Raw genomic sequence first — 26269 nt, 5'->3', positions numbered from 1 at the left:
TCCCGAGGCAGGACCCGTAAGCGGTCCCCATGGCCTCTGTTTTTTGGAGGAGGGATCCTTTGGGGAGGTGCAGGAATGGGGAGGGATGCAAGGATGCTCTGGGAGAATCCAAGGATGCTCTGGGAGAATCCAAGGATGCTCCCGGGTTGAGGGAGGAGGAGTGTAGGGATCTTCTAGGGGGGTGCAGGGATGCTCTGGGGTAACGCAAGGACGCTCCCGGCTTGAGAGGGGAATGCGGGACGCGGGGGGAGGCTCCGGGATGCCCTGCGGGAACTCGGGCTCGCTCGGGGCGAAGGCAGGGACGCTGCGGACCGAAGCGCCGGTCCCACCGCCCGCGGGGGGCTGCGGCCCCCGGAGGGGCGGGCCGGGGCGGGCCGGGGAGGGGCGGGCCGGGGAGGGGCGGCAGCCCCCGCGGGTTGCGGCGGGGGAACGGGCCATGGAGAGCGGCGGGGCGCTGAACGGCTCCGCCGCCGCCGGCCGCTTCGCCGCCGCGGGGACGGCAGCGCTGGGCTCGTTGATGGTGCTGCTGATCGCCGTCACCGTGGCCGGGAACGCCTTGGTGATGTTGGCCTTCGTGGCGGATTCCAGCCTGCGTACCCAAAACAACTTCTTCCTCCTTAACCTGGCCATCTCGGATTTCCTAGTAGGTAAAGTGCAGCCCCGACGCGGGGTTCAGCGAACGCCGAGACGCTGCCCGGTACGACCCGGCAGGGCGAACTTAGCGGCGGACTCCTGCCTCCTGCCCGGCTGCGCTGGGGTCCGTCCGTCCGCCCGTCCGTCCGTCGCCGACACCCGCTCCCCGAAGCCGGGGAGAACGGAGCGGCGGCCGCGGGGCGGGGGGGAAAGACCCGACCCGGCGCCTGCGGGTCCCCCGGGGAGGTTTGTGGTGGGGGGTGGTGGGGGGACACACAACCGCCGTGCAGAGTCCGGCATCTTAATGGAAACGGACCCCTCTGGTTGCAGGTGCCTTCTGCATTCCCTTGTACGTGCCCTATGTGCTGACGGGGAGATGGATCTTCGGGAGAAGCCTCTGCAAACTCTGGCTGGTAGTTGATTACCTGCTCTGCACCTCTTCCGTCTTCAACATCGTGCTGATTAGCTATGACAGATTCCTCTCGGTGACAAGAGCGGTGAGTCCTGTCATGGCAGCTGAGAGGGGAATAACTCTCCTGCTTTGTTCCCCAGATTCTCTGCAATAATTAAAAGCTCTACAAATCCTCCAGAAATTGCGAATCTTTCGGCCTGGTGATGGAAGGCAATAATTATCCACAAATACGTAATTCAGCTGTGGTTTCGGATTAGTTTTCCGGGCATAATTAAATCATTTAAGGTTCAGACCCCATTGTGCAGGTGTTCCCTTCCCGGATGACAGGATAGTAGTGTACAAGTGAGTCAGCGAGGTAAGCAGACCTATTACTAACTTGCAGGGGCTTATTATCTCCAGGACAAACAAGCGGATTGCAGTTGGACTCCCAGCTTCTCCCTGGCTACCGAGGCAGTAGATTGCAGTACCAACTTCGGCAGGGCACGGCCCTGAGGTCTCTGGGTACGTGGCGAGATGAAAACGCTCAGCCTTTTGCAGGAGGTAACGAGCAGTTCGCAGGCAGAGCAGATCCATTGCTGTTTGCTTGTTCCCCGACTCTAAATACAACGTGGATTAGTTACAAGGCTCAGAGAGAGCCAGAGCTAGATGCCTGCCTAGCCCAGGAGCTTAATGCGTGCCTCTCCCTGGGAGTTCCAGAGTAGCTGGGGACAACTCAGGTGAGTGGTGGGATGCAGCAGACTGCCAGGCTCCAACCAAGTCAGTACATTTCCACTAAGTAGAAGCCACGTCTGGTTTTGGAGCTGCAAGATGAGGGTTCTAAGTCTTCCCTGCAGGAGTTTGATTTATCTAGTAATTGCTCCCGTTGCCTATGGCACATGAATTTGTTAGACTGCTGGGATATTGCCTAGCAACTTTACCAGGAATGCTAACAGTTCATTTGTGAAGAGCCTCAACCAGTTGGGGTGCGCGACCATACTTAAGAAAAGGTTTCCCCATTGCAGGTTGCCTACAGAGCCCAGCAAGGCAACACCAAGCGAGCGGTGCTGAAGATGGTGATGGTATGGGTACTAGCGTTCCTGCTTTATGGACCTGCCATTATCAGCTGGGAGTATATATCAGGCCGGAGTATCATACCCACTGGGGAATGCTACGCTGAATTTTTCTACAACTGGTATTTTCTCATGACAGCCTCTACACTGGAGTTTTTCACCCCTTTCATCAGTGTAATGTTTTTCAACCTGAGCATTTACCTGAACATACAAAAGCGTACCAAAACACGCCTGGATATTTTCCACGAAGTGCACAACCAGTCCTTCACTGAAGAGATGGAAATGAGCCCAGAAGCAAAGCTTTCTTTGAAATGCTGTAAGTGGGAGCAGAAGGAGCCAGCTGAAACCCTCGACCTCTCTAAGAGCAAAGCGCAAGCAGCAGCCTCCACTGCCAGCCTGGGTGCCAAAGACCTACTGTCAACAAGCTCTGAGAGCTCCAGGAAACCCAAGTGTTGCAACAAAAACAGCTGTAAAAATTCAGCATCCACTCTCTCCTTGGAGAAACGGATGAAGATAGTGTCCCAGAGCATGACTCAACGCTTCAGGCTCTCTAGAGACAAGAAAGTGGCTAAATCACTGGCAATCATCGTGGGCATTTTTGGAATCTGCTGGGCACCGTACACTCTCCTGATGATCATTCGTGCTGGCTGCCACGGCCACTGCATCTCTGAGTACTGGTACGAGACTTCCTTTTGGCTGCTGTGGATCAACTCAGCTGTCAACCCTGTCCTATACCCTCTCTGCCACTACAGCTTCAGAAGAGCTTTTATTAAACTCCTCTGTCCCAAGAAGCTAAAGATTCAACCTCACGATCCCCTTCAGAACTGCTGGAAGTGAAGCCAGCCCTGTGTGTGGATGAGAAGAGCCTTGGTTTAATACATCTGTGTTATGAGAAAGTATTATAGCTCGCTTCCTTGGAAGAACCTGGCAGCACTGGTCTGGGGCATGCGAGGAAGGCAGCAGTAAGACCACTATTAATTTATTCTAGTCCATCAACAACATAATCACCCAGGATAGAAGGGTAAAGGGGTTTTTGACATTAACCACAGGCAGTGAAATCTGTCCCCGCCACTTGCAGGTGCCACAAAAGAGCTCTGCTGCCACCTAGTCAGCCAGAGCCGCACCAGCATTTTGCTAAAATAGAAACAGAAACTGAAAAAATAAAAGCTAACAAAAATAAATATCTAACCTAAAACTATTGGACTAAACTACAGTTCACCTGTTCGCAGACCTGATTTCTCCTGTAAATGGGAGCGTTTTGTCCTTACACTTAAGATATTACACATATGTGATGATACAGAAAGAAAAGAACAAACCTCAGAAGGACACCACCTCATTTATCGTGATTGCTACAGCGGTAACCTAGATCCCTGTTGCATGTAGTGCAATAGATGTCCCTTCCACTGCCCAAGAAGGGACAAACCTCTGCCCTAAGGAGTTTACAGCCAGACTCAAAGGCGCTGAGCATCCCGAAGCACCCTGTCAGCATTCCCTGATCCCTGCTTCAAAACTGATTCAGTTTCCTTTGCGTCCAGCCACACATCAGCCAGTGCTCCCACAGCACATGGGATTGCTTCCCTCCTGCCTGGAGCTGTGCAGCAGGAGCAAGCCCGGACGCGGGAGCCCTGGCAGACCCGAAGAATAGGGCTGCTGCGCCTACGTGAAAGGTGCCAGCAGGGTATCAGCTTCTCCACAGTCTCCCTCGTGATGACCCAAAGATATTTTAAAATAATCTCTTCTGCAGGATCTTAAAAATACTCTTTTGGCTATGTGTTAGAGAATGACAAGCACCGAGAGAAGTAAATCTTGTGTTCCTTTTCTTTAAGTTAGTTTCAGACCTCTTAATTGTAGCAAGTTCCAGAACTCTTGCATGCTTCCTTTTAAAATACATCATTTGAATGGAGACCTGGGTTGAGCTGATCCAGGCAACATAAGCATCTTTTTATTATTATTATTTTTTAATTTTTTTAAAGCAGTCAACTAATTCCACAGATATGAGCACCAGATTCAAGAGACCAGGGCTCTAGCTTCAGTCTTAACATAAAATCTTGGGCATTTTATCGCTGCTTCCCATTTCGCGCTTCACCATACTTGCCCATTTATTCTGTAACCTCTTTGGGAACAGAGGTAGTATGACCATAAAGCAAAATACTTCCACTGCCCACTTCTGTTGGCACTGCTCAGTGATATAGTAATACAAATACGTAATTAGTTGCCATGGCAAACGCTCATATTTAACAGTATTGTACAGGGAAACTCAAGATCATAAGTCTGAATACTACATTTACAAATAGAAACCTAAATGCTGTTTAGTAGCACCCAAAAGCTTATGATGTTGTGATTGCCAATTACACTTCGCTGTTGTAAGCAAACTGCTTTTTGGCTGCTGTTAGGAATAAAAGAAAATGCTATCCAATTTTATTCCAGCGATATTTGTTGAGTAGATCAGTATTGTCATCTGAAGTCAGGTTAAGTGATGTATTGTTTTGTGTATATGATATTTCAGTCTTGTGACATGTTCAGTCAGACCATTATATATGTGTTAAAATATAGCCTTTGAAGTAAGTGTACTAAGAATTGACAGCATGTACTGTTGAGCCTGCTTGTACCTTTCCTTGTGACTGCTACCTTCTGAAAACCCCAATAAAGTATTTTTATACAAAGCTTACCAAATATTTTATGGCACATAGAGTGTTGCTGGAACTGATAAAATACAACTGAAAGCAAAACATCTATGGATTTGCCTGAGGAGACAGCTAAAGCCTATACATTTCACAAAAAAACAGCTCCCAAAACAGCTGAGTTTCTCATACCTCTGATTAGCAGGTTCCTGACAGCACACTAAGGATGTGGTTGGTGAGGGCACATGGCTTAATTCTTTCCAACTTTGATTCTTTTCCAGAGTGTGTTAAGTGCAACTTAGAGCTGAAAAGGTTACACTAACACTAACTCTTCCTGTGAATTACGAAATCCACTGGCCTGCCTAAAAATGACAAAGTCATAATATGAACAAGGTACCAGTTTCCAGCTGTGGTTCTCTTTGTTTGTTCATAACAGAGATGGGGCTACTAGATCATTCAGTGTGATAAGAAGAAAAGCTACTGGCTGTGTTACACCTTATGAAAAGGGTGGAGAAATGGTGTCTATCTTTTTTTTTTAACGTGGTATTAAATAGTGGTTACCTACTTCACGTTCTCATCCTCCAGAAAAAGGATTTTGTTTTCTTCTTTTAAAGACTATCCTACATGATCTTCACTGGATCAGTGGAAGGTCTTTGAAATACAGTAGAGGCCAAGTAACCGTTAAAATGATACTAAATTGGTTGCAAAAGGCAAATAGGCCCCATTTCATGTGGTCTTCCATCATTCAAATAGCCAGCTTTCTCCAGGAAGATTTTATGAGCTTCTGAAGTCATGCCCACAATACTTGCTCCTATACCACTTCTTTTGCCCCTATATAACACAAAAGTCTCTTTCTTGTACCTGTAGAGCACACATCCCTCTGATATCCTGATTTCTGCTCACCAGTCCTCAGCATGCTTGCAAATAAATGTTGATTGCATGCCATTTACTGCCACCAAAATGAGTATGATGCTACAGGTAACTACTGAAAAGTCAAACCAGGTACCAGTTATTAACAAAACTGAGTAAGATCACAGCATAATGCACCTTGCTGGGTTCCTTCCCTTCTCCCTTTTTGGAGGGGTTGTTTTTTCACAGCAATACCCCAAAACATAACTGAAAGTCCAGGAATCATCTTAGCACTCACACTTCTACCATTTTAAGAGAGAGGAAACTTAACACAAAAGATTGGAGTTCAGCTAAGCAAGCTCTCACAGCTTTCTGTGGTTAACAGCTGAATCTGTGACAAACTAGACGTGAGAATACCTTCCATACCACAGTTTTGTTACTTCTGACTGAACGAATGAACAAAGAATTTATCAGTCTTTCCTATAAGAGACATTTGCCTGAGCAGGGACTGGCTTTCTAGTAGAATAAAATAGGAAGATGACAGAGAGGGGTGTTTTTGGTTTTCTTATTTCCTCCACATTCCAATACACGTCAAGAACATTAAAAATTATTGTGCAAGAAGACCAGAGCTAAGAAACAGGGAGCATATACTGAGTTATTTTAGCAGGCTTTTTTCCCCCTTTCTATAAACTTCCCTTTCTTAGAGCTTGAATTAATTGAATCAAATAAAAAACCAAAAAAACCCAGAAAAAACCCACAACACATTAACACTCCTTAGCTCCAGAAGTGGTTTTCCTACACATGACGAGCTCAGCAAGCAGCTATTTAAAATGGGAGTTGCAACTATTTAAATTCTGAACATGACTTTTTTCCAGATAACCTGAGCCTCCGATCCCAAATTCTTAGCTTATGATTAAGTTTTTATGTACTCAAGGGAAACAGCAGGTTTTCTCTTACATCCATTGGTAGTAACTTTGTTTAAAAGTGATGAGACCAGCTTTAAATTTCAAGGTAACTTTGCAAGCACACAGGCTAGGAATTCCTTTCCTTCACATGTTCACACAGTCAAAGAGCTAAAGCTGTAAGCAAAATACCCAGTTTTAAGAGGCTCATAAAATTCACGATAATCACAGACAGTTGGTGGAGACTGGTTCTGCTTTCAGTGATCCATAAGACCATTGATGTACCTGCACTGAAGCGCACACGCCATCTGTACAAGCACCATGCTTTCTTAAGAGTCCCAACTAGTGACATCAATATATTTCTGTATAAAGTCCTGATGGTACTTTTCTCTGAGCTTTCAGAATGTGCTTTTGCTATCAAAGTCCTTTCCCAAAGAGTGAATAAATTGACACATTTCACTGTGAGCCTTTTGCACAGTATTTTTATGGTCTCTGACCACCTTATGGGCAGAGTCACATAAACTTAGCTGAAAGTAATTTTATTCATTGGTGGATTTTGCAGGGAAGACACTTGTATTCCTTCCTGAAATAACAGCTCTTGCCTTGCCAAATAAAAAAGAAACATAACTAAGTTATGCCTGGATGCGAGGTCAGACCTGAGCCTGGGTTTCATACAGAAAATATTATGAGCTGATTTGAAGTTTCAGAGTAGCTGATAACGCATTCAAATATGCTTAAAAGAGTATTTGAATTCTGCTGATTTTTAGTGTTCAGAATATAAATGCCTATATGCATTTGGACGAGGCAGGGACTAGGGAGTTTCTAGGCATAATCAAATATGAACTGTGAAAACACATTACCACTAGACAAGGTAGGGCTTCTTGCCACCTACCCTGCAAAACACCTATATATGTATTTTGCTACCATACCTGCTAACAAAAATGCCCCATTCCTATTGTCTAGACATAAAGCAAGCAGGCAGGACCTGTTTTCAAAAACCATCAAAGAAGACCTGCTGTAGTTATGAATATGAATTAAATATTTGCGGAAGCACATAGCCGTCACACAGAAAAGAAACCCAGCTATTTCCAGAGAGAAGGATCCAATTTATGCATGGACTAAACAATGATCACGCAGCTGTAATCGTACCCAGGCGCTTTTTAAAGCAATGGGCTAAGTGATTTCCCATAGGACCTGTGCGGAGGTAATGCCAGTTCCCTTCTCTTAATACAGACCTGCACTCCACTAACTCGAGGATGCAAAGGCCACCATAACAAGGTCTGTGGTCCTTTCATAAAGCAGCATCTGCATATCAACAAACTATCAAAGAACATTTTTCAGCCCAGCTACTTTCTTTTTGGCTCTGTAATGCTTCCTCCCTAATCACCGATAACGAGAGATCTCTTCACACAGAGGAACTTTGCTCCCACCGCCTCTCTTCAGCGCCCTTCCTCAATTACCATTCCTTATTTGTTCTCTCCAACCTGCAGTTATGTAAATTGCTCCATTGTTCCAGAGACATTGCTGAAGCTTCATTAGCTCAAGTAGAAGGCTAAAGAAGAAGAGAGAATGCAAGAAGGAGCTTTTGTTGAAAAACACCTGTCTGGGATAATTAATGAGATTTGCTGAGAGGGATGGGCTTTGAAATCAGGAAGATGTGATTGTATTTTGATTTGAAAGAATGCTAATGGTTTTCCTTCCATGTTTGTAAATGAACATTCATTTTCAGAGCAGAACTAGGATGGAAACACAGTAGGTTACTATCCTTGCTAGAAAGAAGTTTAACAACATGATTTCTGTGAGGGAGGATTAATTTTTCATAACCCCAGCTCCCATGCAGTGACACCAGCACAACTTTGCAGTGCAGACCTGGTCTTGAAAGAGACCTTCTCCACTCTACAGAACTGATTCTGCAAATAGATGACACACAATAAGGAGTATTATCTTCACTTCTGATGTGGGAATCGTAGACAAGAATAAAAACACTTTGCTAGCCGCCCTGGATGAGTGCCACAAAAAGGAAAAGCGCTCTCGATTTCTAACACCACAAAGCTAGCCTTTCATGCAAGATTTCACAGGTGTCCTTGTGGATAGTAGGGAACTCACAGCACCTCTGTGTTCCCTTAACCTTGACTTAAATCTCCTCCTGTCCTCCTTACCATTGCACAACATACTTTTCTGCCAATATAGTTGTATTTGTAGGATTAAGGGGGCGGTTAGAAAAGCAACTAGGAATTCTGCAGGATGAAAGGTATTATCTCTAACCTGGTACCATCATTTTATTGAGATATAAAACTATCATTGGCATTCACTTCAACAAACCCACTGCTACGTGGAAGAAGAAGACTTGTACATCCCTTAGAGGCAAGAAAACCCAGGTCTGTCCCTAAACCTCTTGTTATGAGCTCAGGAATGCTGATGACTCATTAAAGCAGCACCATTTTTATTGCTATAGTCCAGGATGCATGAGCATTACTTGTTACTAGGTATTTACAAGCCCCTCCGTAATTTACAAATTGCGCAGTCTGGGTACAAAAGCTAACTAATATTTAAACCAATTAGCAAACATTATAGGTAGAGCTAGGCATGCACATTTGTGGGGGAAGAACAAGACTATTATTTTTCCATTTGTCAAATTCTACAACCTGAAACATTGTTTTAAATTATTCCGATGCACCAAGCAGGACTTTTTGTTGTGGTATAAAGGCTTTTCTTAGACATCAGATACCTGTCAATAATTCCTAGGATGCCCTGCCATAACATACAATGATTATATATTAGAGATGGCAAGGAAAGGGTATGAAGATAGGTATGAAGATAGGTATTTGTGGTCCCTGTGTGTACAAGCATCACAAGAAACCCTCCCATGCATGTAAATGCACAATTCCTGACAAAAATAAGAGTTTTTGTAGGCAGACTGTGTCCACAACTTAGGCATCTGTTCTTTTAAGCACAAAAATACATCTGTGAAGCGACACTGACTTTTGAATTATTTTTAACAATTAACACTGAAGGAAAACTGATTGCAAAGTAGTTAATCTCATTCAAGATATCTCTGAACATTCACATACAACAAGCTCTCTGCTACAAGGGCAATAACAGATCTGGCAAATTTTTTAGCTGTTAAGTAACAGCTCACACATAGCTTTAGTCATTAGAAGGTGTTTATTGAACAACAAACAATAATGGGAGTTGCATATATAATTCCTTGAACATGAGGTTGCACATACACCCTGCAGTGTTCATGAATTGATGATGGATTGACAAAGCAGAGCAATTACCCTCCATTATGAAAATAATTTACACTCTAAGAAGCACAAATTTAATAGACCATCACAGCTACAGCACTGTTTAATATCTCTGATACAGCTTGTATTCAAAACATAGAGGGCTAAAAGAATAATGTATAATACTTGCATGAAGTCTATGTTAAGCGCTCTGAGAACTAGGAATTAAGCTTAAGTTATTCAAGAGCTTTCATGAAAGTAACAAGTGAGAAGATCCTTTGCTGCTGCTGTTAATGCTTTTAATTGAAATGAAGGTCACAAAGTACGTTACAGAACTATATAGACAGAAGAATGCTATGCATATAGCTAATTCTGGAGTAAGGGAAAGACTGCATGGATGACTATCATTGCAAGTATACAGCAACGAGGTAAATTAAAACCTCAGCAAAGGACCAAAATGCCCAACATACCCTTTCTGAAGTTCTCACTGGGCAGAACCCATGCAGGCTGAAGTATGCAGAACAGTTCATCTATTTTGGAAAGATAAGGAGCTGAAATCCCTTAGAAATTCCCCTCAGAAGTCCCACATCCTCCTGACCTCTGCTACATAGTGATCATCTCAAAAATGGTTTCTGAGAACATGGGTTTTATACTAATTTCCTTTGAAAAAACTAGAAATACAACCTTCTTTCCTTCATTCCTTGAGAGGTTGCCCCAGCTGAAGTACTGAACAGAAGACCAGGAACTGGGAAATCAACTATTTAAGGTCATTATGCTCGATTCATCTTAATAACCACATTTTCACCTCAGCAATTAATTCTCTGAGTGCCATCACTATGCACCACTAAAGTGCCTTTCAATCACAGTTGGTAAATAGGAAAAATTTCTAATCAATATTAGTCACTCACAACTGTGGCATGACAAGTTATCAAATCAGCAGGTAATACAACAGAAGAATTGCCTCCTCCACACCAAAGCAACACAAAATATAAACTTTAGTTAGCCTAAATGCCACTTGTACAACAATCTCTGAAGAGGTATTTGTGTGCTGGCAGGATATAGCAAACTGCCTTAGAAAAACAGAAATATTAACTAAAGACTAGAACAAATATATTTTCTGAAAAAATCTGAACAAGTTCTTTCTTTATTCAATTACATTTGTTACCCTCTGCAGTTATTTTCTCCATTAATATAAAAGCACTCAGGCTTTGCTAGCATGAAAGTGGGAATATAGATTTTTTTAGCTTGAATATTCACTAAAAGCAAATTTCCAACTGTGCACTCATTCATCAAGCAACCTGGTTAGTTAAATGTATTATTGGTTTTGTTCCAGACTAAATACATTAGGATATTAACTTCTGATAATTCTGTAAGCACTAACTTAATTTAGTCTTAATATACAATTCTAGAACTGTTCTGTGTTGATCAGTTTCATAAGCCAGTTCAATAGATTTAATAAGCATTAAAAAACCCCTATCTTTAGAACATTTAATTAGTGATAATTTACAAGAATTAGTAGCACCAGTTAATAAACTGTACATGTTTCACGTGGCAATTTTTGTTATCCATCTACAAATCAAGTTTTATCTACTGTGAAAAAAAATCCTGAATGCTTTCAAAAAAAACCTAGGAAATAACCGAGTTGGCTCACAGAAAGCTCCTAAACACTAAAACGGACTGCAATACCGTGAAGAGGGTAAAATGGATACTGGAGGATTTTGTGGAGGGCAGATGTGAGGCAGCATGCTGAACTGGGCATCTCTTCAGTGAGTCGTGTATTTCTGTGCTTCTCTGCACACCCTCAGTGAAGTATTTGGAAGCTACAAATGCAAATACGACATATATGGTTAGCTGTAAGTTACACTTGTACAAGGCACCTAGGAAAAAAAAAAAAGTAGTGTTACAGGACTGGCACTACAGTAAATTTTTTCCAAATTCCAGGTCCTCTGCCTCGCCACAGAATTTCTATGTGACTGTGTAAGTCACTGGGGTCCAAATCCAGACAGATACTTAAATTCAAAATTTCTAAAATTCAGTGGGACGTAGGCTTTTCACAGCCTGGCTAGATTTGGACCTCAGCTTACTGTGATTCAGTTTCCACCAGTGGAAGAAGGTTAATAAATCACTCTCAAATGTAACATATTGTAATACTAAAAAAAAAAAAAAAAAAAAAAAAAAAGATATGATGTAAACCACATGAAATTTTCATCCTCAAAGCCATTTTCCTAATGCTGATAAATTAGTTAATGAAGCTAAAAAATTTCAGTTAATATAGAAACAGAGATGAGTTAGCTTGCCAAAATAAAATACACTTTTTAACATCTATAGTTACAGGGGCCTTAAGGACCTTGCACAGCTAGCATGGGACTTAACCCATGGCATAGATGGACAAGCTTCAAAACCACGACTTCTGGCATTGAAGTTACTAAATGTTACCAGTTTCTGTTTTTCTAGACAGAGCTCACTGTCCCAGTAATTGTTGATTTAAACTACTGTTTTAAACTTCCATTACATGTCTGGTGTGGGGGTGGATAAGTGAAGAAAATAAACATTTTCTAAAATAATGCATTAAAAAAATGTTGATTTAATACGGTGACCTTTTACCAGGTTGTTTTTTAAATGTGATAAATGTGTGTCCTGTCTGGACAAAGCAAACTAGCTGCCCAAACTCATCTTCCTGATTTCTAACAGAGGAAAACAACAGGAAATGAATAGCCACAAACCCGTATGATTTCATGAATAAGATAATCAAAATATGGATACTTCATCCGTAATATCACAGATGTCTTCTTGACAACCAGTGTTTTAGCAATTACATTGCCTCATGCAAATACTTCTCTTCACAAGCATTTTCCACTTTTAGTGGAAGATTAATTTATCTAGATTTAGACAGTGAATAGCTAACATCTATCAATGGTTGATTAGTGCATGTACAAAGGATGTACTGGGAGGGGATTCACATGTCTTTGGAAAACAGTGATGTTCCACTCTCAATGGTAATTAAGCAGAGGAACCAAATGTCAAGATTCAAAGGAGAAATTTTTAAAACTATGACCAAGCTTTTCCATACGCTAAAATTGATCCCAAACCATAGATGTTTTCTAAAATATTGACTCTTACCTACACATTAATCGACTATCGATTTCTCCAGTTACAAAGACAAAAAGGCACCCACTGAGGATCTGAATAACAAAAGATAATTTGTTCTGCAGCTAGTTTTTAGTCTTGCTTTTCAATCAGTGCTAATAAGTCTGGATCTAAATGTATTTCTAAAGCATGCATTTTAAAAGGTGATTTAGTCCGTATAAAACATCTCCAGCACATGAGAATAAGCACAGGGCTCTTCATTTTTTGTGCCTTATTTTACCCAATAACCATGACACAAAATAACAGCACTTGAGTATACTGCAATGCTACATTCAGGTTAAAAAAATAAACCAACCTGAGCCTGGGTCACCACTGCATTATGCCAGAGTGACTCCAATTAAAATTAATGGAATGTTACCAGAATAAAATGGATTATAACAAAGTACCCAGCCAGACCCATTACCTCTTACTGAAACTGAGCATGCAGACATGACTTAGTTATTAAACCAGAACTATATGGTTTAGTAGTATGGCTAATCTTTTGTCTTCACTCATAATTCAGGAAATACATATATAATACACAAATACTTCCACCTTGGTGATGTAACAGTATAGCAATAAGCAAAGAATAGAGCTTAACCAAGGAATGCACACTTTGAGGCATCAAAGTGATATTTCATATAAACAAGGGCAGAGAAAAAAATACCCCAAAACTGTGGATAAGAAATCAGACGCTCTTAAGGCCTCCTCGGACAATTCTATTTCAATCAGGAAAGAGGAGATGAAAAATTACTCTCAGTGGGAAAATGAAAGACAAACACAATCTCAATATTAAAACAAGGTTGATAAAAATCTCCCTGCCTTTGTTCTACCAGCTATGTTTTATGTCTCAGAAAAATGGGCACATACCACATAATAAATTTCGGAACTGCATAGAGAAAAATCAAGAGTGCAGCCTGCAGGTAGCTTTGTTCTATTATCAGGAGTTGCAAAATCATCCCTTACCATTATTGGCACACATATATAACCTCCCCTCCAAGTACCCTTAACTTCAGTATTTCCAGACCTCTGCAGTGCAGACACAATTAATCCCTATTTAACAAGATGGGGAAACTTATTAATGGGGAACAGCACTGGAAACTGCAGTATGGAAGACAAACAGAAGAAAACAAAGCTGTTCTTTAAAGGCCAGGCACACACCAATATTCAGATGAAGTTTAGCAATATCAGGATGACATTTTAATTCATACGAAAGCCATTTTCACAATGGTGATGAACTTCATTATTAATGGAAGCGGTCCAAAACCAAAATAGAACTTTCACAGGAACGACAGGGTTGTAGACCTGTTGAAGAGATGCTGAGCTCCAAAGTTACCTGTTCCCCCTACACACACTGTACAATGTACTACCTCTCCCAAAAAGCCTCATGTCTCATAACTTGTATGCAAGACAACAATCTCCAGATTATGGGCTACAGTGTTCACCAAAATAAGAGCTCCCAAAGTAAAGGTAATCTTGCTATTAGTAAAAATCCATTTTTACACAACAAGGATATTCATAGAAAGATTAAGCCAAAGCATATATTCATTGTCATTTAATTTCTATGGCAGAGTTAACAGTTCAAACAACACGTTAGCATTCCAGCAGCCTGTCTGCTCCCTATTTATGTTCCACCTGCCGTTCAATTAATAACTCATTAAGTTGCACACCTACACGACACCTAACCTCTGGTCCCAACATTAACCTTACATCACAAGTGTCGGCCAACGAGCCCCGTTAGCAATATCCTGTGGAAGACAAAACAGCAAAGAAGTTAGATTGGTGTTCTGTATCCAGTAGCTCATACAAACATGCGCAAAGGTCCTGTTCTACTAGCAGTAGCACCTCTGGTTCATAGCCACTCCTGTAATTCTGTAGTTTTAATCAGTATTTAAAAACAACAGGTTACAAGTTTATAAACATGCTCGAGTACCTATTCACTTACCACAAATTTACTTAAAAATCACTACGAAGAGGCTTAATGAATACACATACAATAGTGAAAGAAGTTTCCCTTGCGATGGAAGAAGAAACCAAGTGAGATCTGACACTTCTGGCAGCCTTCACTTTTCATTGCATTCAAGCAACTGGTGCCCTACCGCTACTTTAATACCACAGCTCTAAGCATACTTATTATCAGCATGAATACAGGCAGACTTTACGTAGCATCTGGTGTCATGTCCTGCATCTCCTGCCCCGTGCTGAGACCCCGATCAGTGCTATCTCCACAGCCTCCCCAGTACTGGAAGCAGGGTGGAGGAAGGCTTTGCTCTCCTCCCAGAATGGTGCTGCAGCAGAGCAGAACCACTGAGTACAAGTTCAGCGAGGGTCTCAGTTTTACTGCTGTTAGTTCAATTCATTGCAAACACATTCCGATTCACCTTAAAAAATATTATGTAATACCAAAAAAAGTGCTTTACAAAACCATATAAGTAAAGCAGTTTGCAAAATATACTATGCTTAAACACACTGTTTCAAGGTTTTATTTAATGTACCGCAATGAGTCTTCAATATCCATGTTTTAATAGTGTGGTCCTTTTTAATGCTTGTTTTTACATTAACATTTCATTTTCTTTTTCTGTTCAATTGATACCACCTACATTTTCCAAGAACTTACAAAGGGGGAGAGGATTGCAAATAAATATAAAAAACCCACCACAATTAGCACTAAAATACTGTTGTAATCATGTACTAAAAAAATGCATTAAAAAGATGAGTACTAGAACTGTAAAGTGCTAAACAAAATTATGGCTCAAGCTTCTCTAGAAAATACAAAACAGACTGGACTTCAATTCACATTAAAATGAGCTTATTGTCAGGATGACACAGAAAATCCCCCATTTCTTCCCTCTTGTCCACTTGAAAACCAAAGACAACATCAAAGGTTTCAGCAGAGGAAAGCAAAAGCTAGTTAAGGAAAGTCATGCAGAAGAAAGCCACCAAAACCTGTCCAAAACCTAAATCAAAACAAGCCTGCCCACCTCAACCTTGGCCAAAAAAAGAAGTGGGAAGAAGTCCTATAGCACATCATTCTTCTCTGAAACAGTTCATCATTCTCTCTCTTAACCTGATCATTTTTCCTTCTCTGTTCCTAGACACAAAACAAGCTTCCTTTGTAAATACCCTATTTCCAACAGAACCAGAGGTTACTCCTCAGTTCTGTACCTCATAATTAGAATGGGATGCATGTGGATAATAATTAGATACTGAAGCAGCACTCCAGAGAAATGTGACCCAAGCTATTAACTCTGTATTGTGCTGAGCAGCACACAGCCACTCCTCTTGTTCTGCATTAGCACAGTAACCTCTAACATGAGGTTACTTCATTTGGTATAGGTGTATATTGAGGACAGCGAATTCAAGCTCCTACAAACAGTTGTTCCAACACTAAAGCTGGGGCTATTCGACACTTTTCATCGATAGATGGAGTATGTGCTCCTTCCTCTAAAGCCTCTTTGAACCCCGTACGCATGTGGTTAGGAACCTGGTACTGTCACCTCAGAAGAGGCAGATGAAATGTTAAGAAGGAAGAAACCAATTATACCATCAATAGGACATTCTGTTAAGCTATCTAGCACCCTGCTGTGCTTTTTGCACATCAGTACACCAAATACTCTCCACTCTAAGAGCTGATGTTCCATGAGCACTAGGAACTAAGGGTGAAAGCTCCTCTGAGTACAGAGGCTTTTAAAACAGTCTCTGTCATTCTCAAAGACTGCCAAACGCTACAACACAGTCAGAGAACACAAAGTATTTGTAGGTATCCAATGTTCTGCAAAGAAGTTGCACCGGTTTTTTTGTTCAGGCAATCTTTTCCCAGTTTTAATAAAAGTGGCTGAAAAACATGTAGCAATAGAAGGAAAAACAACAGTGAAGCCTAAAAATGCTGCACAAAACCAAACAGAAGGACAGAACTGAAGATTAACTTTTACCTAACTCAGTTTGGTAAATCCCAGGGATGAAGCACATATGAAACAAACCATGAGAGCAACTTTGGGATGTTTTCATTTTTTCCTATTCATATTTATACTAATATCATTGCTTATAATGCATAGATTACTTTCCACACCTGCTCACAGATAGAAATACTCAGAATGTGAATTTAGGAGAGGTAATTACCTGTTTTGCCCATATTTTTATTAAATAAATTCAGGCATTTGAGTTGACCTTGCACTTCTTCAGAAAAAAAACCCTGCTGCTCATGAGAAGGGGTATGCACCTTCTTTCTTATACAGGCAAAGTTAGTTCTGATTCATAATCACAGAGCTGATCCCAACACTGATACAGCAGGAGGGTGTGAGTTGAGCTTTAATTTAGAGATCGAACAAGACTGCGCCTTTCCAGCTATAGACAGAGAAAAAAGTCCATCATTCATGGAATCTGAGAAAGCCAGTCTTTTAAGCATGCAGGATTCAGAAGCATTAGAGTACAAGAGATGAAATCAAACAAAATGTGCAAAGCGACAGAAGCAGAGAAAATTACCACCTTTGCTATAGTGTATAGCAGTAGAGGCTACAGCTGAGCAATTCCCACTACTGCTGATACAGTAGAAAATAGACAGTTTTAGTTTAAACATAATGAAATCTTTATTGTAAGCTAACAAAGCTTAACCAAAGACAAGTGATAGCTGCATATTTTATAACACACCTAACTGTCCTTAAAACTTAGCTGCTGTATTTCCTGAAAAACAAAGCCAAGTTTACAAACATCGCATCTTTCTATTTTATGATGGTGCTAATGAGTTTACGTTGTATTTCACTGATGTGACAAAGTATGTGCAAGGTCTGTAATTCCAGACTGCTGGTTTGGAAAGCAAAGTTAATCTGCTTTAAAAATCAAGAAACGTAAGTAAAGGCTCAAGAACAATTGTTTCTCTTGACTTCTTAACTATTTGTGTCTCAGCATTCCACAAATCTGTTAGGGTCCCTTATGAAAAAGTTTAATAATATGCTTTGATAAATTTTGACTTTTCACTATCAAGATAATCATCTTTTAGACAGAATATAACCAGAGCATATAGAAGCAGCATTTCTTTCAGTATAAGGAGAGGGCAAAGACCCACTGTTCTAAAGGAAGATTTCTGAATTCCTAGAGAACAAAATTTAAGAACAATATCCACAAAATGACATAGTAAAAAGAAAAGGCAAAGAACTGTATTTTTCTTTTATTTGGAATATCTAAGCCTAGGATTTCTCAGAACATTGCTTGAGATTCTTCAAGGAAACTGGAGAAGAACTCAGAAGTGAGTCTCAAATGACTGTTCCCTGGCCGGTTTATACAGCTACTTACCTGCTGCCAGCCAGCACTGAAATATAGTTAATTATTTATACTAATGAGGAAATAATTTCAATCATTAATTGCAGCTGTTTCATGCTCCCCTTCCCTAAAAATACTGAGCAACTGTGCCTCCTCTGAGAAACAAAACCAAACAAAACAGGAGAAAATTTTAAGAGACGACAAAGTAGTTATGGTATAAAAACAGATAAACGTGGGACCACCTTATTTTTATTTTAGAATTTTGGTAAGTGAAAAGTGAGAAGTTATTTCACTCTGATTCAGAAAGCAAGGCAGCATCTCCTGCAGATCCTGAATTTCAGTCATTTCTACTAGATAGCATTCTCTTCATACCATAATTAACTATCTAATGTCAAACAAGATCCAGGTTTCCAATTGAACACCCATCATGACTACAATTTTCAAATTTTGTTGTAAAACACCAAAGACACCTCAAAGGTGAACAAACAAAAAAATCTTTGCAATGCAGCAGTCCAGAACAAATCCATGCTGTGCCCCTTGCATTTAAAAATAAACAACTCGTAAAAAAACCCCAAACCACACAGACGCAACCTAATCAAATCATGATTTTTTTTTTCCTCTTTCCAGTGCAGTTCACAGCAGTTCTAGTTCCTACCACTTGACCGGGCTTTGCCCTCGTGATTGTTCTGTCTTCACATAAGTGTCATACAGTTCTCTCAAATGCAAAAACAGTTCCTCTAGGTTGTCTCCTGTCAATGCAGACAGTGCAATGACCCGGTCATCTATCTGTTCTTTAAGGAGTGGCAGATTGATCCTGGACTGAGCAAGGTCAATCTTATTCCCAATGACAACACAAGGCCTCTCAGACAATCCTTTTTTATACTGTTCCAGTTCATATTTTAAGTCTTGCAGCTGAATCCATGGCTGAGACACAGAGAGATCCACCACATATAAGAGAAAGCGGCACCGTTCAATATGCCTTAGGAAGGCCATCCCGAGGCCCCTGTTTTGATGAGCACCTTTTATTAGGCCAGGAATGTCAGCAACTACAATGAGAGAAATTCCACAGTGAATCCAACATATGCAACAACAAAAAAACAAACCAAAACAAAACACAAAACCCCCACCAAACCCAGTCTTTTACTGGCCACTGCAAGTACTTTTAAAATTACATCTCAATGCATCAATATTAAAGCACACCTCATGTTAAGTTTGGCTGCTATTATCTTTCAAACCCCCTAAATTTAGACTATTCCAGTGGAGCGAGAATACAGATTGCTAGTTTGATATTAAGGGCATATCCAAATGAATGTGAAATGGGCTTTCAGTATTGTTTTGTTTGAAGTTCTTTAGAACTAGCAAGAGTTCTACAGAACCGCTAAACTTAGTTCTGCAGCTTTTCAAAGAATAACACAGGTGACAAAGTGCTATGAAGGTACACACAACATACTACAACTCTTACCTGCTACTTGCTCATAGTCTTGATAGTGGACAATACCAACGTGGGGATTTAGGGTTGTGAATGGGTAGGCAGCCACGGCTGGCTTTGCCCTGGAGATTGCTCTCAAAAGCGATGATTTGCCAGCATTGGGAAAGCCCACCTGGAATACAAACGCTTATTAGAGCTACAGTTCTAGGTTAATCCCGATAAAAAAACTGTTAAGCTTTTGCAGGTGTGGCAAGGTTCTTCCAGCATGAATATAACAACATTAATTTTGCATGCTTGTTTCTGAAAAGCATCCTGGTTTCTCTTTGTTTCTCCTAAACTCTGTTTTATTTATTTTTTCTCATAAACATTAAATAGATCAAACATAGAAGGGTCCCCTTAACTTTTTTGTATCATCTTAAGTATTTACTTTGTTCAGAGCCAAAAGGGTATATACCATAAGATCTTTTACCCTGAAACAATGTTATAACACTTTGTCCTGCACTTCCCATTTTATCTGCATTTTCTAACTCTGATTTATTATTGTCCAAAAGAATTCAGAATCGGCATTGTCCTTGATTCAGTAATATAGTTTGGCCTTTAAGTAACCAGAATGTCTACAAGTTTGGGATTTTACAGCTCTTCATAGACTTGACATCCAAGAATTAAATTGAAACTTGGCCTTCTGGGGAGAAGGCAGGAATTTAAGCAAACCTATCCCAGAAATGAAGTTACTCTGCGATATGCTACAGTTAACATATGATAGCTACATAGATGGTCAATAATCCCCAGAGGAAAGTAGATCATATCCTAAATTCTCATATTTGCTGATGTCAGACACTCTGAATTCCTCTCAGAGTAAGTAAAGTACAGAACAGATTCATCTCAGATTTCCAAATTAGTGCCAATAATGTGAGAAATGGACCGGTGTCCAGCTGGGCAGAGAATTAAGTATATTGATCCACCAATGCCAACTCTTTTCTTAGTCTCTAAATAAATTCACAGAATTCTACTAGACTAGACAGTTATTCTGCAGTTGTTGAACTACAGCAACAACACTTTGCAGCAAAGCATAATTTTAACAGCTTTACCAGCTGGTGTTAAAACATTTCCATACTTAAAAATGAAAACAGCTTAAGCCCTAAATTGACTTAGCATTCATATTTAAATAGTATTTTTCATTTCAGAGGATGCTAAATCTGGTACTAACAAAGTCAAATGTTTAATAACTGTAAAAAGCGAAATATAGGGATGAAATAGAAGCTGATTTGAACTTTATAAATTTTATTTTTTAAAAAAACAAGAAAACAGAAACTAATTTAGAAGAACTCTCCATGCCGTACTGTTTGTCTGCAGAATTGGCAGACAGCCTGCTGTACATCATCAGTGAGTCTGTTAATCACTGATGAATCTTGCACATTGCTTTTCTATATACAGTGTTGATTTCAGCAAAAGTAGGATGACGTCAAGGAGCAAGAGAGTGACAGCTCTGCAAATCACTTTGGACACCCTTCTACCAAGTAACAGCAAGAAAGCATCGAGTTGCATCTCTAAACAAGCAAGCCAAAAGGCTAACAAAAATGTTATCAAACATTATCTCTTCAGTCAGTCAAGTGTCGACCTACAATGATAAGGAAGTTGAAGAACCGCAATGACACTCACCAATCCTGCATGAGCTGTTGTCTTGAGTTCCAAATGGAGGACCCTTTCCTGACCTGGCTCTCCTGGAGTAAATAATGTCGGAGCTCGGTTTTCATTGGAAAGAAAAAAGCGATTACCTTTCCCTCCAGCTCCTCCATAAGCTGCAACATACTCTTCACCATGTTCAGTGAGGTCAGCCACAACTTTCCCATCCTCCTTAACCAATGTACCTACAGGGACCTCAAAGTGAAGAGAGATGCAAGCATTACACTGAAGCTCAAAGTCTGCAGCAGAACTGTCTTCAGTAGATCCTTTACCAGCTGATTTCAGAGTTGTTGAAAATCATTCCTCCATATTCTCCAGCTGGGGTATCCAAAAAGAGAACGAGGCTCACTTTCTGGACCCAAACAGCACTGTCAGACATTTACAGTTCATTAAAATGTTAACAGTACTATAACCCTCTTTCTTTCCTTTTATGCAAAGAAGCCTAAGCATAGTAGTGAGCCAAGAAACATATTGTAGGTGTGCACCAAAACAGAAATGTTGAAGAAAAAAAAATAGTAGGAAAGAAAAAAGTCTGCTCCTATTTAAAAAGTTCTGTGTTGTGATTGCTCTAGGCATATGACCCCTAAAAGTAAAGCAAATCAGAACTGTATTTGTTTTGGCCAGATGTACCTTCCACAGAAGTCTAATTTTTATAAACAATATAAAGCAGCTTGATCTGCCTGTGTGCCAACCAGCCCTGTCTCAGCAGAGACAGCACACAAGGCTCCCTGAAAAAACACACGTGAGATTTTCTCACAATAAGGTCATCCAGCTTGAAAATCAGCAATGCTAATACAAAGCTGGCACACTAGCATGCAGCCCTAATTTACTTACTTTAACATATACGTATGCACCATTAGCTCCGTAACAGTTTTTTCTTCCACCTCTCTCTCCATGAAAACCCTGATAGAAGGGGAGGACTGAAGCAAGTGATTTCATTTGCTGGTCAGCTGTAAAGCAAAATACACATATTTTAAACACACTGTTTTAGTAGAAGAGGCAAAGAAGAGCAACCTCTTGACTGTTCTTTCCCTTTTTGAATATTGCATGAATGCATATCCTACTTATTGTCTCAACAACAACCTATCAGGGAAGGCTAATATTAATGTAAGTTGTGATGAAGTTTAACTACCTTTACTTATCTGCTTAAGTTTATTAACTCTGCACTTTATTAAGTGGTCATTCCAAAATCAACCATTACAAAATACTCTGGAAAATTCATTTGCTAGATGAGCAGATATTGCAGCAGGGGGGTGGCAGAAGCAGCTTTATCCATCTAAAGAGTAAGATTTGATCAGAACCCAGCCTTATCATAACACAGTCAGACACCAGCCACTACAATGTCTGCAAAATAGCTTGATTTTCAAAATGCTTTCTAAGGCTGTCAGTGTCATTTATGTCCCTGTTACTACAGCTCAGGACAAAGCTTAAAAAGCAGACATCTTATACAGAAATAACCATTTTAACATTTTTGACATTTACATCTGCCATCTCCTACCGTACATGTAGGGTTTTTTTTGCTGGGGGGTGGGGTGTTAAGCAATAAGACAACATAGAACAGATTTAGTGAGTTTTACCTTTCAAAATGACATGACCCCCATCACCGCCATTTCCACCATCAGGACCTCCAAATATTTTTCTGGGTTCGCTATAAAAAGAATGACCCCCTCCTCCTCCTTGTCCTCCAACCACACGCACCTTCCGGTGATCCACGAAATAGCGCGTCTGTAACAAGGATGCGTTTTGTACCCTTTAAGTACAGTTTATCAGAGTCATCTTCCAAGAAGTTGATTGTTCTGCAAAACTTAGTAATATGCAGACCTGCTATTTTTAGTCATGATGAGTTCAACGGTTAAAAAAAAAAAAATAAAAAAAATCAGAACTCTGCTGCTATTCACATATCAACTAAATACAGCATACTAAGTATAATGTTAAAGAAAAATAAATCTAATTTTTCAAGTATTTTTTAAGAATCCCCTTAAAAGTACATGCCTGAGGCTATGTTGATGTAACCTAAGGCAGCAGCTCAGATACCGAAAGTGCAAAAATCACGTTAATGGAACTAGTAACAGGAAAAGTATCCTTTTAATACAGTTATATAATGCTGACAGGTAGCTCAAGAGAGCTACCACACTATAACCCAAAAATCACTCAGTAACTGTGTTCATACTCATGAAAACAAACATTAAAAAAAAATTATATACATGAACTTTTTACTTCTTTAAATCGAACTGAAATTTGCAAAAAAGACATAGTGCATGTGTGGGAGGGATATTCTCGTACTGATTCACGCTTTCTATCCCTGGTGATGAAATTAAGGCAAACTTCAATCTTCTAACAATTAAGAAAAGTATTAAAGATGAAGAACAGAAAGTATTTGTAAACATAATAAGCAGAGGAAATCTTAATATATGTCACAACCAGTTGCTCAGGAGCTAAAAAAATATAGCATAAAGAGAATTCTAGGTCTTGACTCTATTTCTGACATTACCATTAATATTTGACTTCTGGCAAACTAACTATGGTGCACTATGTTTCAGCTTTTCTGTCAGCAAAACAGGTTTGATGGCATTTACCTATCTCCAGAAAGTAAGCTGAAATCCCCAAGGGAAAATACTAGAGAAGTACATTCATATAGGCAGGTGAAATTGTTTACATATCGGGATGAAAAGAGAAAGCACGACCTTGACTGTGGTAACACTAAAATTCTGTCAATTACTAAGGGACTTCATAATGACAATGAGCAGTAAGGATCACTTTTAATTAAATAGTCCAAATAGTATGCGAGGGAGAAAAAAATCTTATTAGTATTATGATACCAAGATAAGCAACTGAAAAAAAAACCCCTCATTTTTTATAATTAAAGTTGTATTATGACCAGTGATTTCTTAAAAAGCCTCTTTCAGAAAAGTATTTGGCACCACCACACGGTGAGACAGGAAACTATTGCTTTAAATGGGAAGCAGTTTATTGATCATTAGAAAACAAGATTTTCCACAGACGTGTAATTAGAAAGAGTATGAAGAAACAGATCTAGGACACTGCAGTTTCTCTGACATAAAACGCTGTCTGTTTGTCAGCTGACTGCTATACAAGACTATAAAACCAGCGAGAAACAAGACACTATTTTAGCTTTAAAGCTACGTAAGACTTTTTGCTTTCTCGACCTAGGCATGCTTTAAAGGCACACTTACCGCTACCACAACTCCCATAAACACCGATAATGTCACGTGGCAGGCTTATTTCCCCACCAGCCAGAAAGCTTACCAGATTTTAGAAAAATACTTCCTCACATCAAAAGCATCTATTTGATCCCTGTGAGGAGGAAACGGCAGGGAGGAGGTAAGCTCTGTTTTCTGACGCGTGCCTGGGAGGTGACCGCCCAGCAAGGTAACCGCACTGCACACTAACAGCTGATTTACCTCAGGACTTACCAGCTTCCTTTCCGAAATGACTCTTTTTTGCCTCAGCCGCCTGTTCTTTGAGCACCTCGCGCAAGTTGTGGAGAAAGGCAGCTGCCGGCCCCCCGTCGGCAGCGGCACCGGGCCGAGGAGGAGGAGGGCCGGCCTCCAAGCCGACCGGCCGCCCAGCACGGCCCAACGCGGCGACAGCATAGCGCTGACAGCCGCCGGGGCAGCCCGGCCGCCCAGCACGGCCCAACGCGGCGACAGCATAGCGCTGACAGCCGCCGGGGCAGCCCGGCCGCCCAGCACGGCCCAGGACGGCGGCAGCATGGCGGCACAACCCCCCGCCGGGCCGCAACCGCGACCCGCCTCACCGCTGAGGACCCGCCCCGCCCAACGGCCGCCCGCGCGCCAGCCCCGCCCCCGGCCGCTCCCCGCCGCGCGCACGCGCAGCTGCGCCGCTGTGGAGAAAGCGCGGGAAGGTGCGTTCCGCGGCCCCCCCCCCCCCCCGCCCCGGCAGTTTCTCTCTCGCCTCCCCTCAGCCCGCGGCTTTTTTCCCCTCACACACCGACCCCCGGCCAGCCGTGCCTCACAGCGGCCGCTGCAGGGAGAGCGCCGAGTCTGGGCACCGGGCTACGCACAAAAGCCCGTGGTACTTGTTGTGTGCCAGCCGAGAATCCCCCCCGGACGCAGCTCGCTCCCGTGAGGGTTAAGTTAGCCCGTGACAGCGGTCCTGCGGTGCGGCAAGGCGGCGAGAAGCCTGGGAGACCCGGTTTTGGGGTCCCTCATGGGCGCGGCGAGTGTCCTGGCCGCTTCGGTCTTACCGGCGCTAGAAGTCGCTGTCCCCGCAGCGAGCCTGGAGCGGGCTGCGGCAGTTGAAGTTCAGCGTGTGCAGGTGCCGGCCGCCGGGCCGACTGACTGACAGACTGACTGACTGACAGACTGACTGACTGACAGGCTGGCTGACTGACAGACTGACTGACTGACTGACTGGCGGGTGTCTCGGCCCCTTGAGGAGTCCTGCGCCGTCAGTCAGCGTGCCACAGGTCCCCTACTCCGCCCTACCTGTGAGGTGAGCTGTTAATTGGGCACGTCCACTCTGCACACGCAGAGCGTCTGATCGTTGCGTATCAAATAATCTGAAAGCTGGGACAAGCTTTTGTCATGTGGAATTATCTATGAAGTGTATCGGAGAAGGTGCAACTCAAAAGAATCTCCCTTTATCTGTTGTTTCCGTTCAAAAGTCTGCGTCATAAGGAAAGTACCACCAACTTCATTTTCAGATAATATTTAACCTAAACAATTGTCAAGCATTCTGTATTACAAAACAGAAAATGATACAATTAATGGAAGAAGTCAAAATGCTGGCATCACTTTGTTTCCACATTAATACATAAAAATGGACAACACATTAAATAAACATCTTGTTATTAACAATTAGAAATATTAACACCAAAAATCATGTATAAATTAGGAAATAAATGTACAAACTATTTCCAAAGTGCTCTTTCAAATACATTATATACACAACATTCAAGAAGTTCTTAATGTAAGACATTTCAGATTGATGTAATGTTGCTGTTTCATTTTAAGTGTTGTTCATATTCTCTCAAAAGTATTTCAGCACTTTCAAAAACCACATAAAAGGCATACTTCCAAGCTGGCAAAGAGCAATACT

The 26269-nt window shown here is 41.3% G+C and overlaps 2 protein-coding genes across 3 annotated transcripts; one reads left to right on the top strand and one right to left on the bottom strand.

Annotated features, from left to right (window-relative positions):
* The first annotated feature begins 421 nt into the window (after positions 1 to 421).
* Positions 422 to 2931, top strand: HRH3 (histamine receptor H3). Its single transcript, XM_075022585.1, has 3 exons — positions 422 to 647; positions 964 to 1130; positions 2047 to 2931. Exons 1-3 carry the CDS (start codon positions 437 to 439, stop codon positions 2929 to 2931), a joined length of 1263 nt encoding a protein of 420 aa, XP_074878686.1. The 5' UTR covers positions 422 to 436.
* Positions 2932 to 18304: 15373 nt separating this feature from the next.
* Positions 18305 to 24979, bottom strand: MTG2 (mitochondrial ribosome associated GTPase 2). Of its 2 annotated transcripts, XM_075020464.1 has the most exons (7): positions 24907 to 24951; positions 24622 to 24846; positions 22765 to 22912; positions 22022 to 22137; positions 21164 to 21382; positions 19538 to 19676; positions 18305 to 19121 (listed from the first exon to the last, which is right to left on the bottom strand). In XM_075020464.1, exons 1-7 carry the CDS (start codon positions 24919 to 24921, stop codon positions 18727 to 18729), a joined length of 1257 nt encoding a protein of 418 aa, XP_074876565.1. In that variant the 5' UTR covers positions 24922 to 24951; the 3' UTR covers positions 18305 to 18726. The 2 variants fall into 2 exon arrangements, with proteins under 2 accessions (XP_074876565.1, XP_074876555.1); XM_075020454.1 differs by having other exon boundaries at positions 24622 to 24979.
* Between the last annotated feature and the right edge of the window lie 1290 nt (positions 24980 to 26269).

The sequence above is a fragment of the Buteo buteo genome, chromosome 2 (assembly GCF_964188355.1).
Source record: "Buteo buteo chromosome 2, bButBut1.hap1.1, whole genome shotgun sequence".
NCBI classification, from domain to species: Eukaryota; Metazoa; Chordata; class Aves; order Accipitriformes; family Accipitridae; genus Buteo; species Buteo buteo.
The sequence above is the reverse complement of the archived record's forward strand: the minus strand, read 5'-3'. Positions and strand labels throughout refer to the sequence as shown.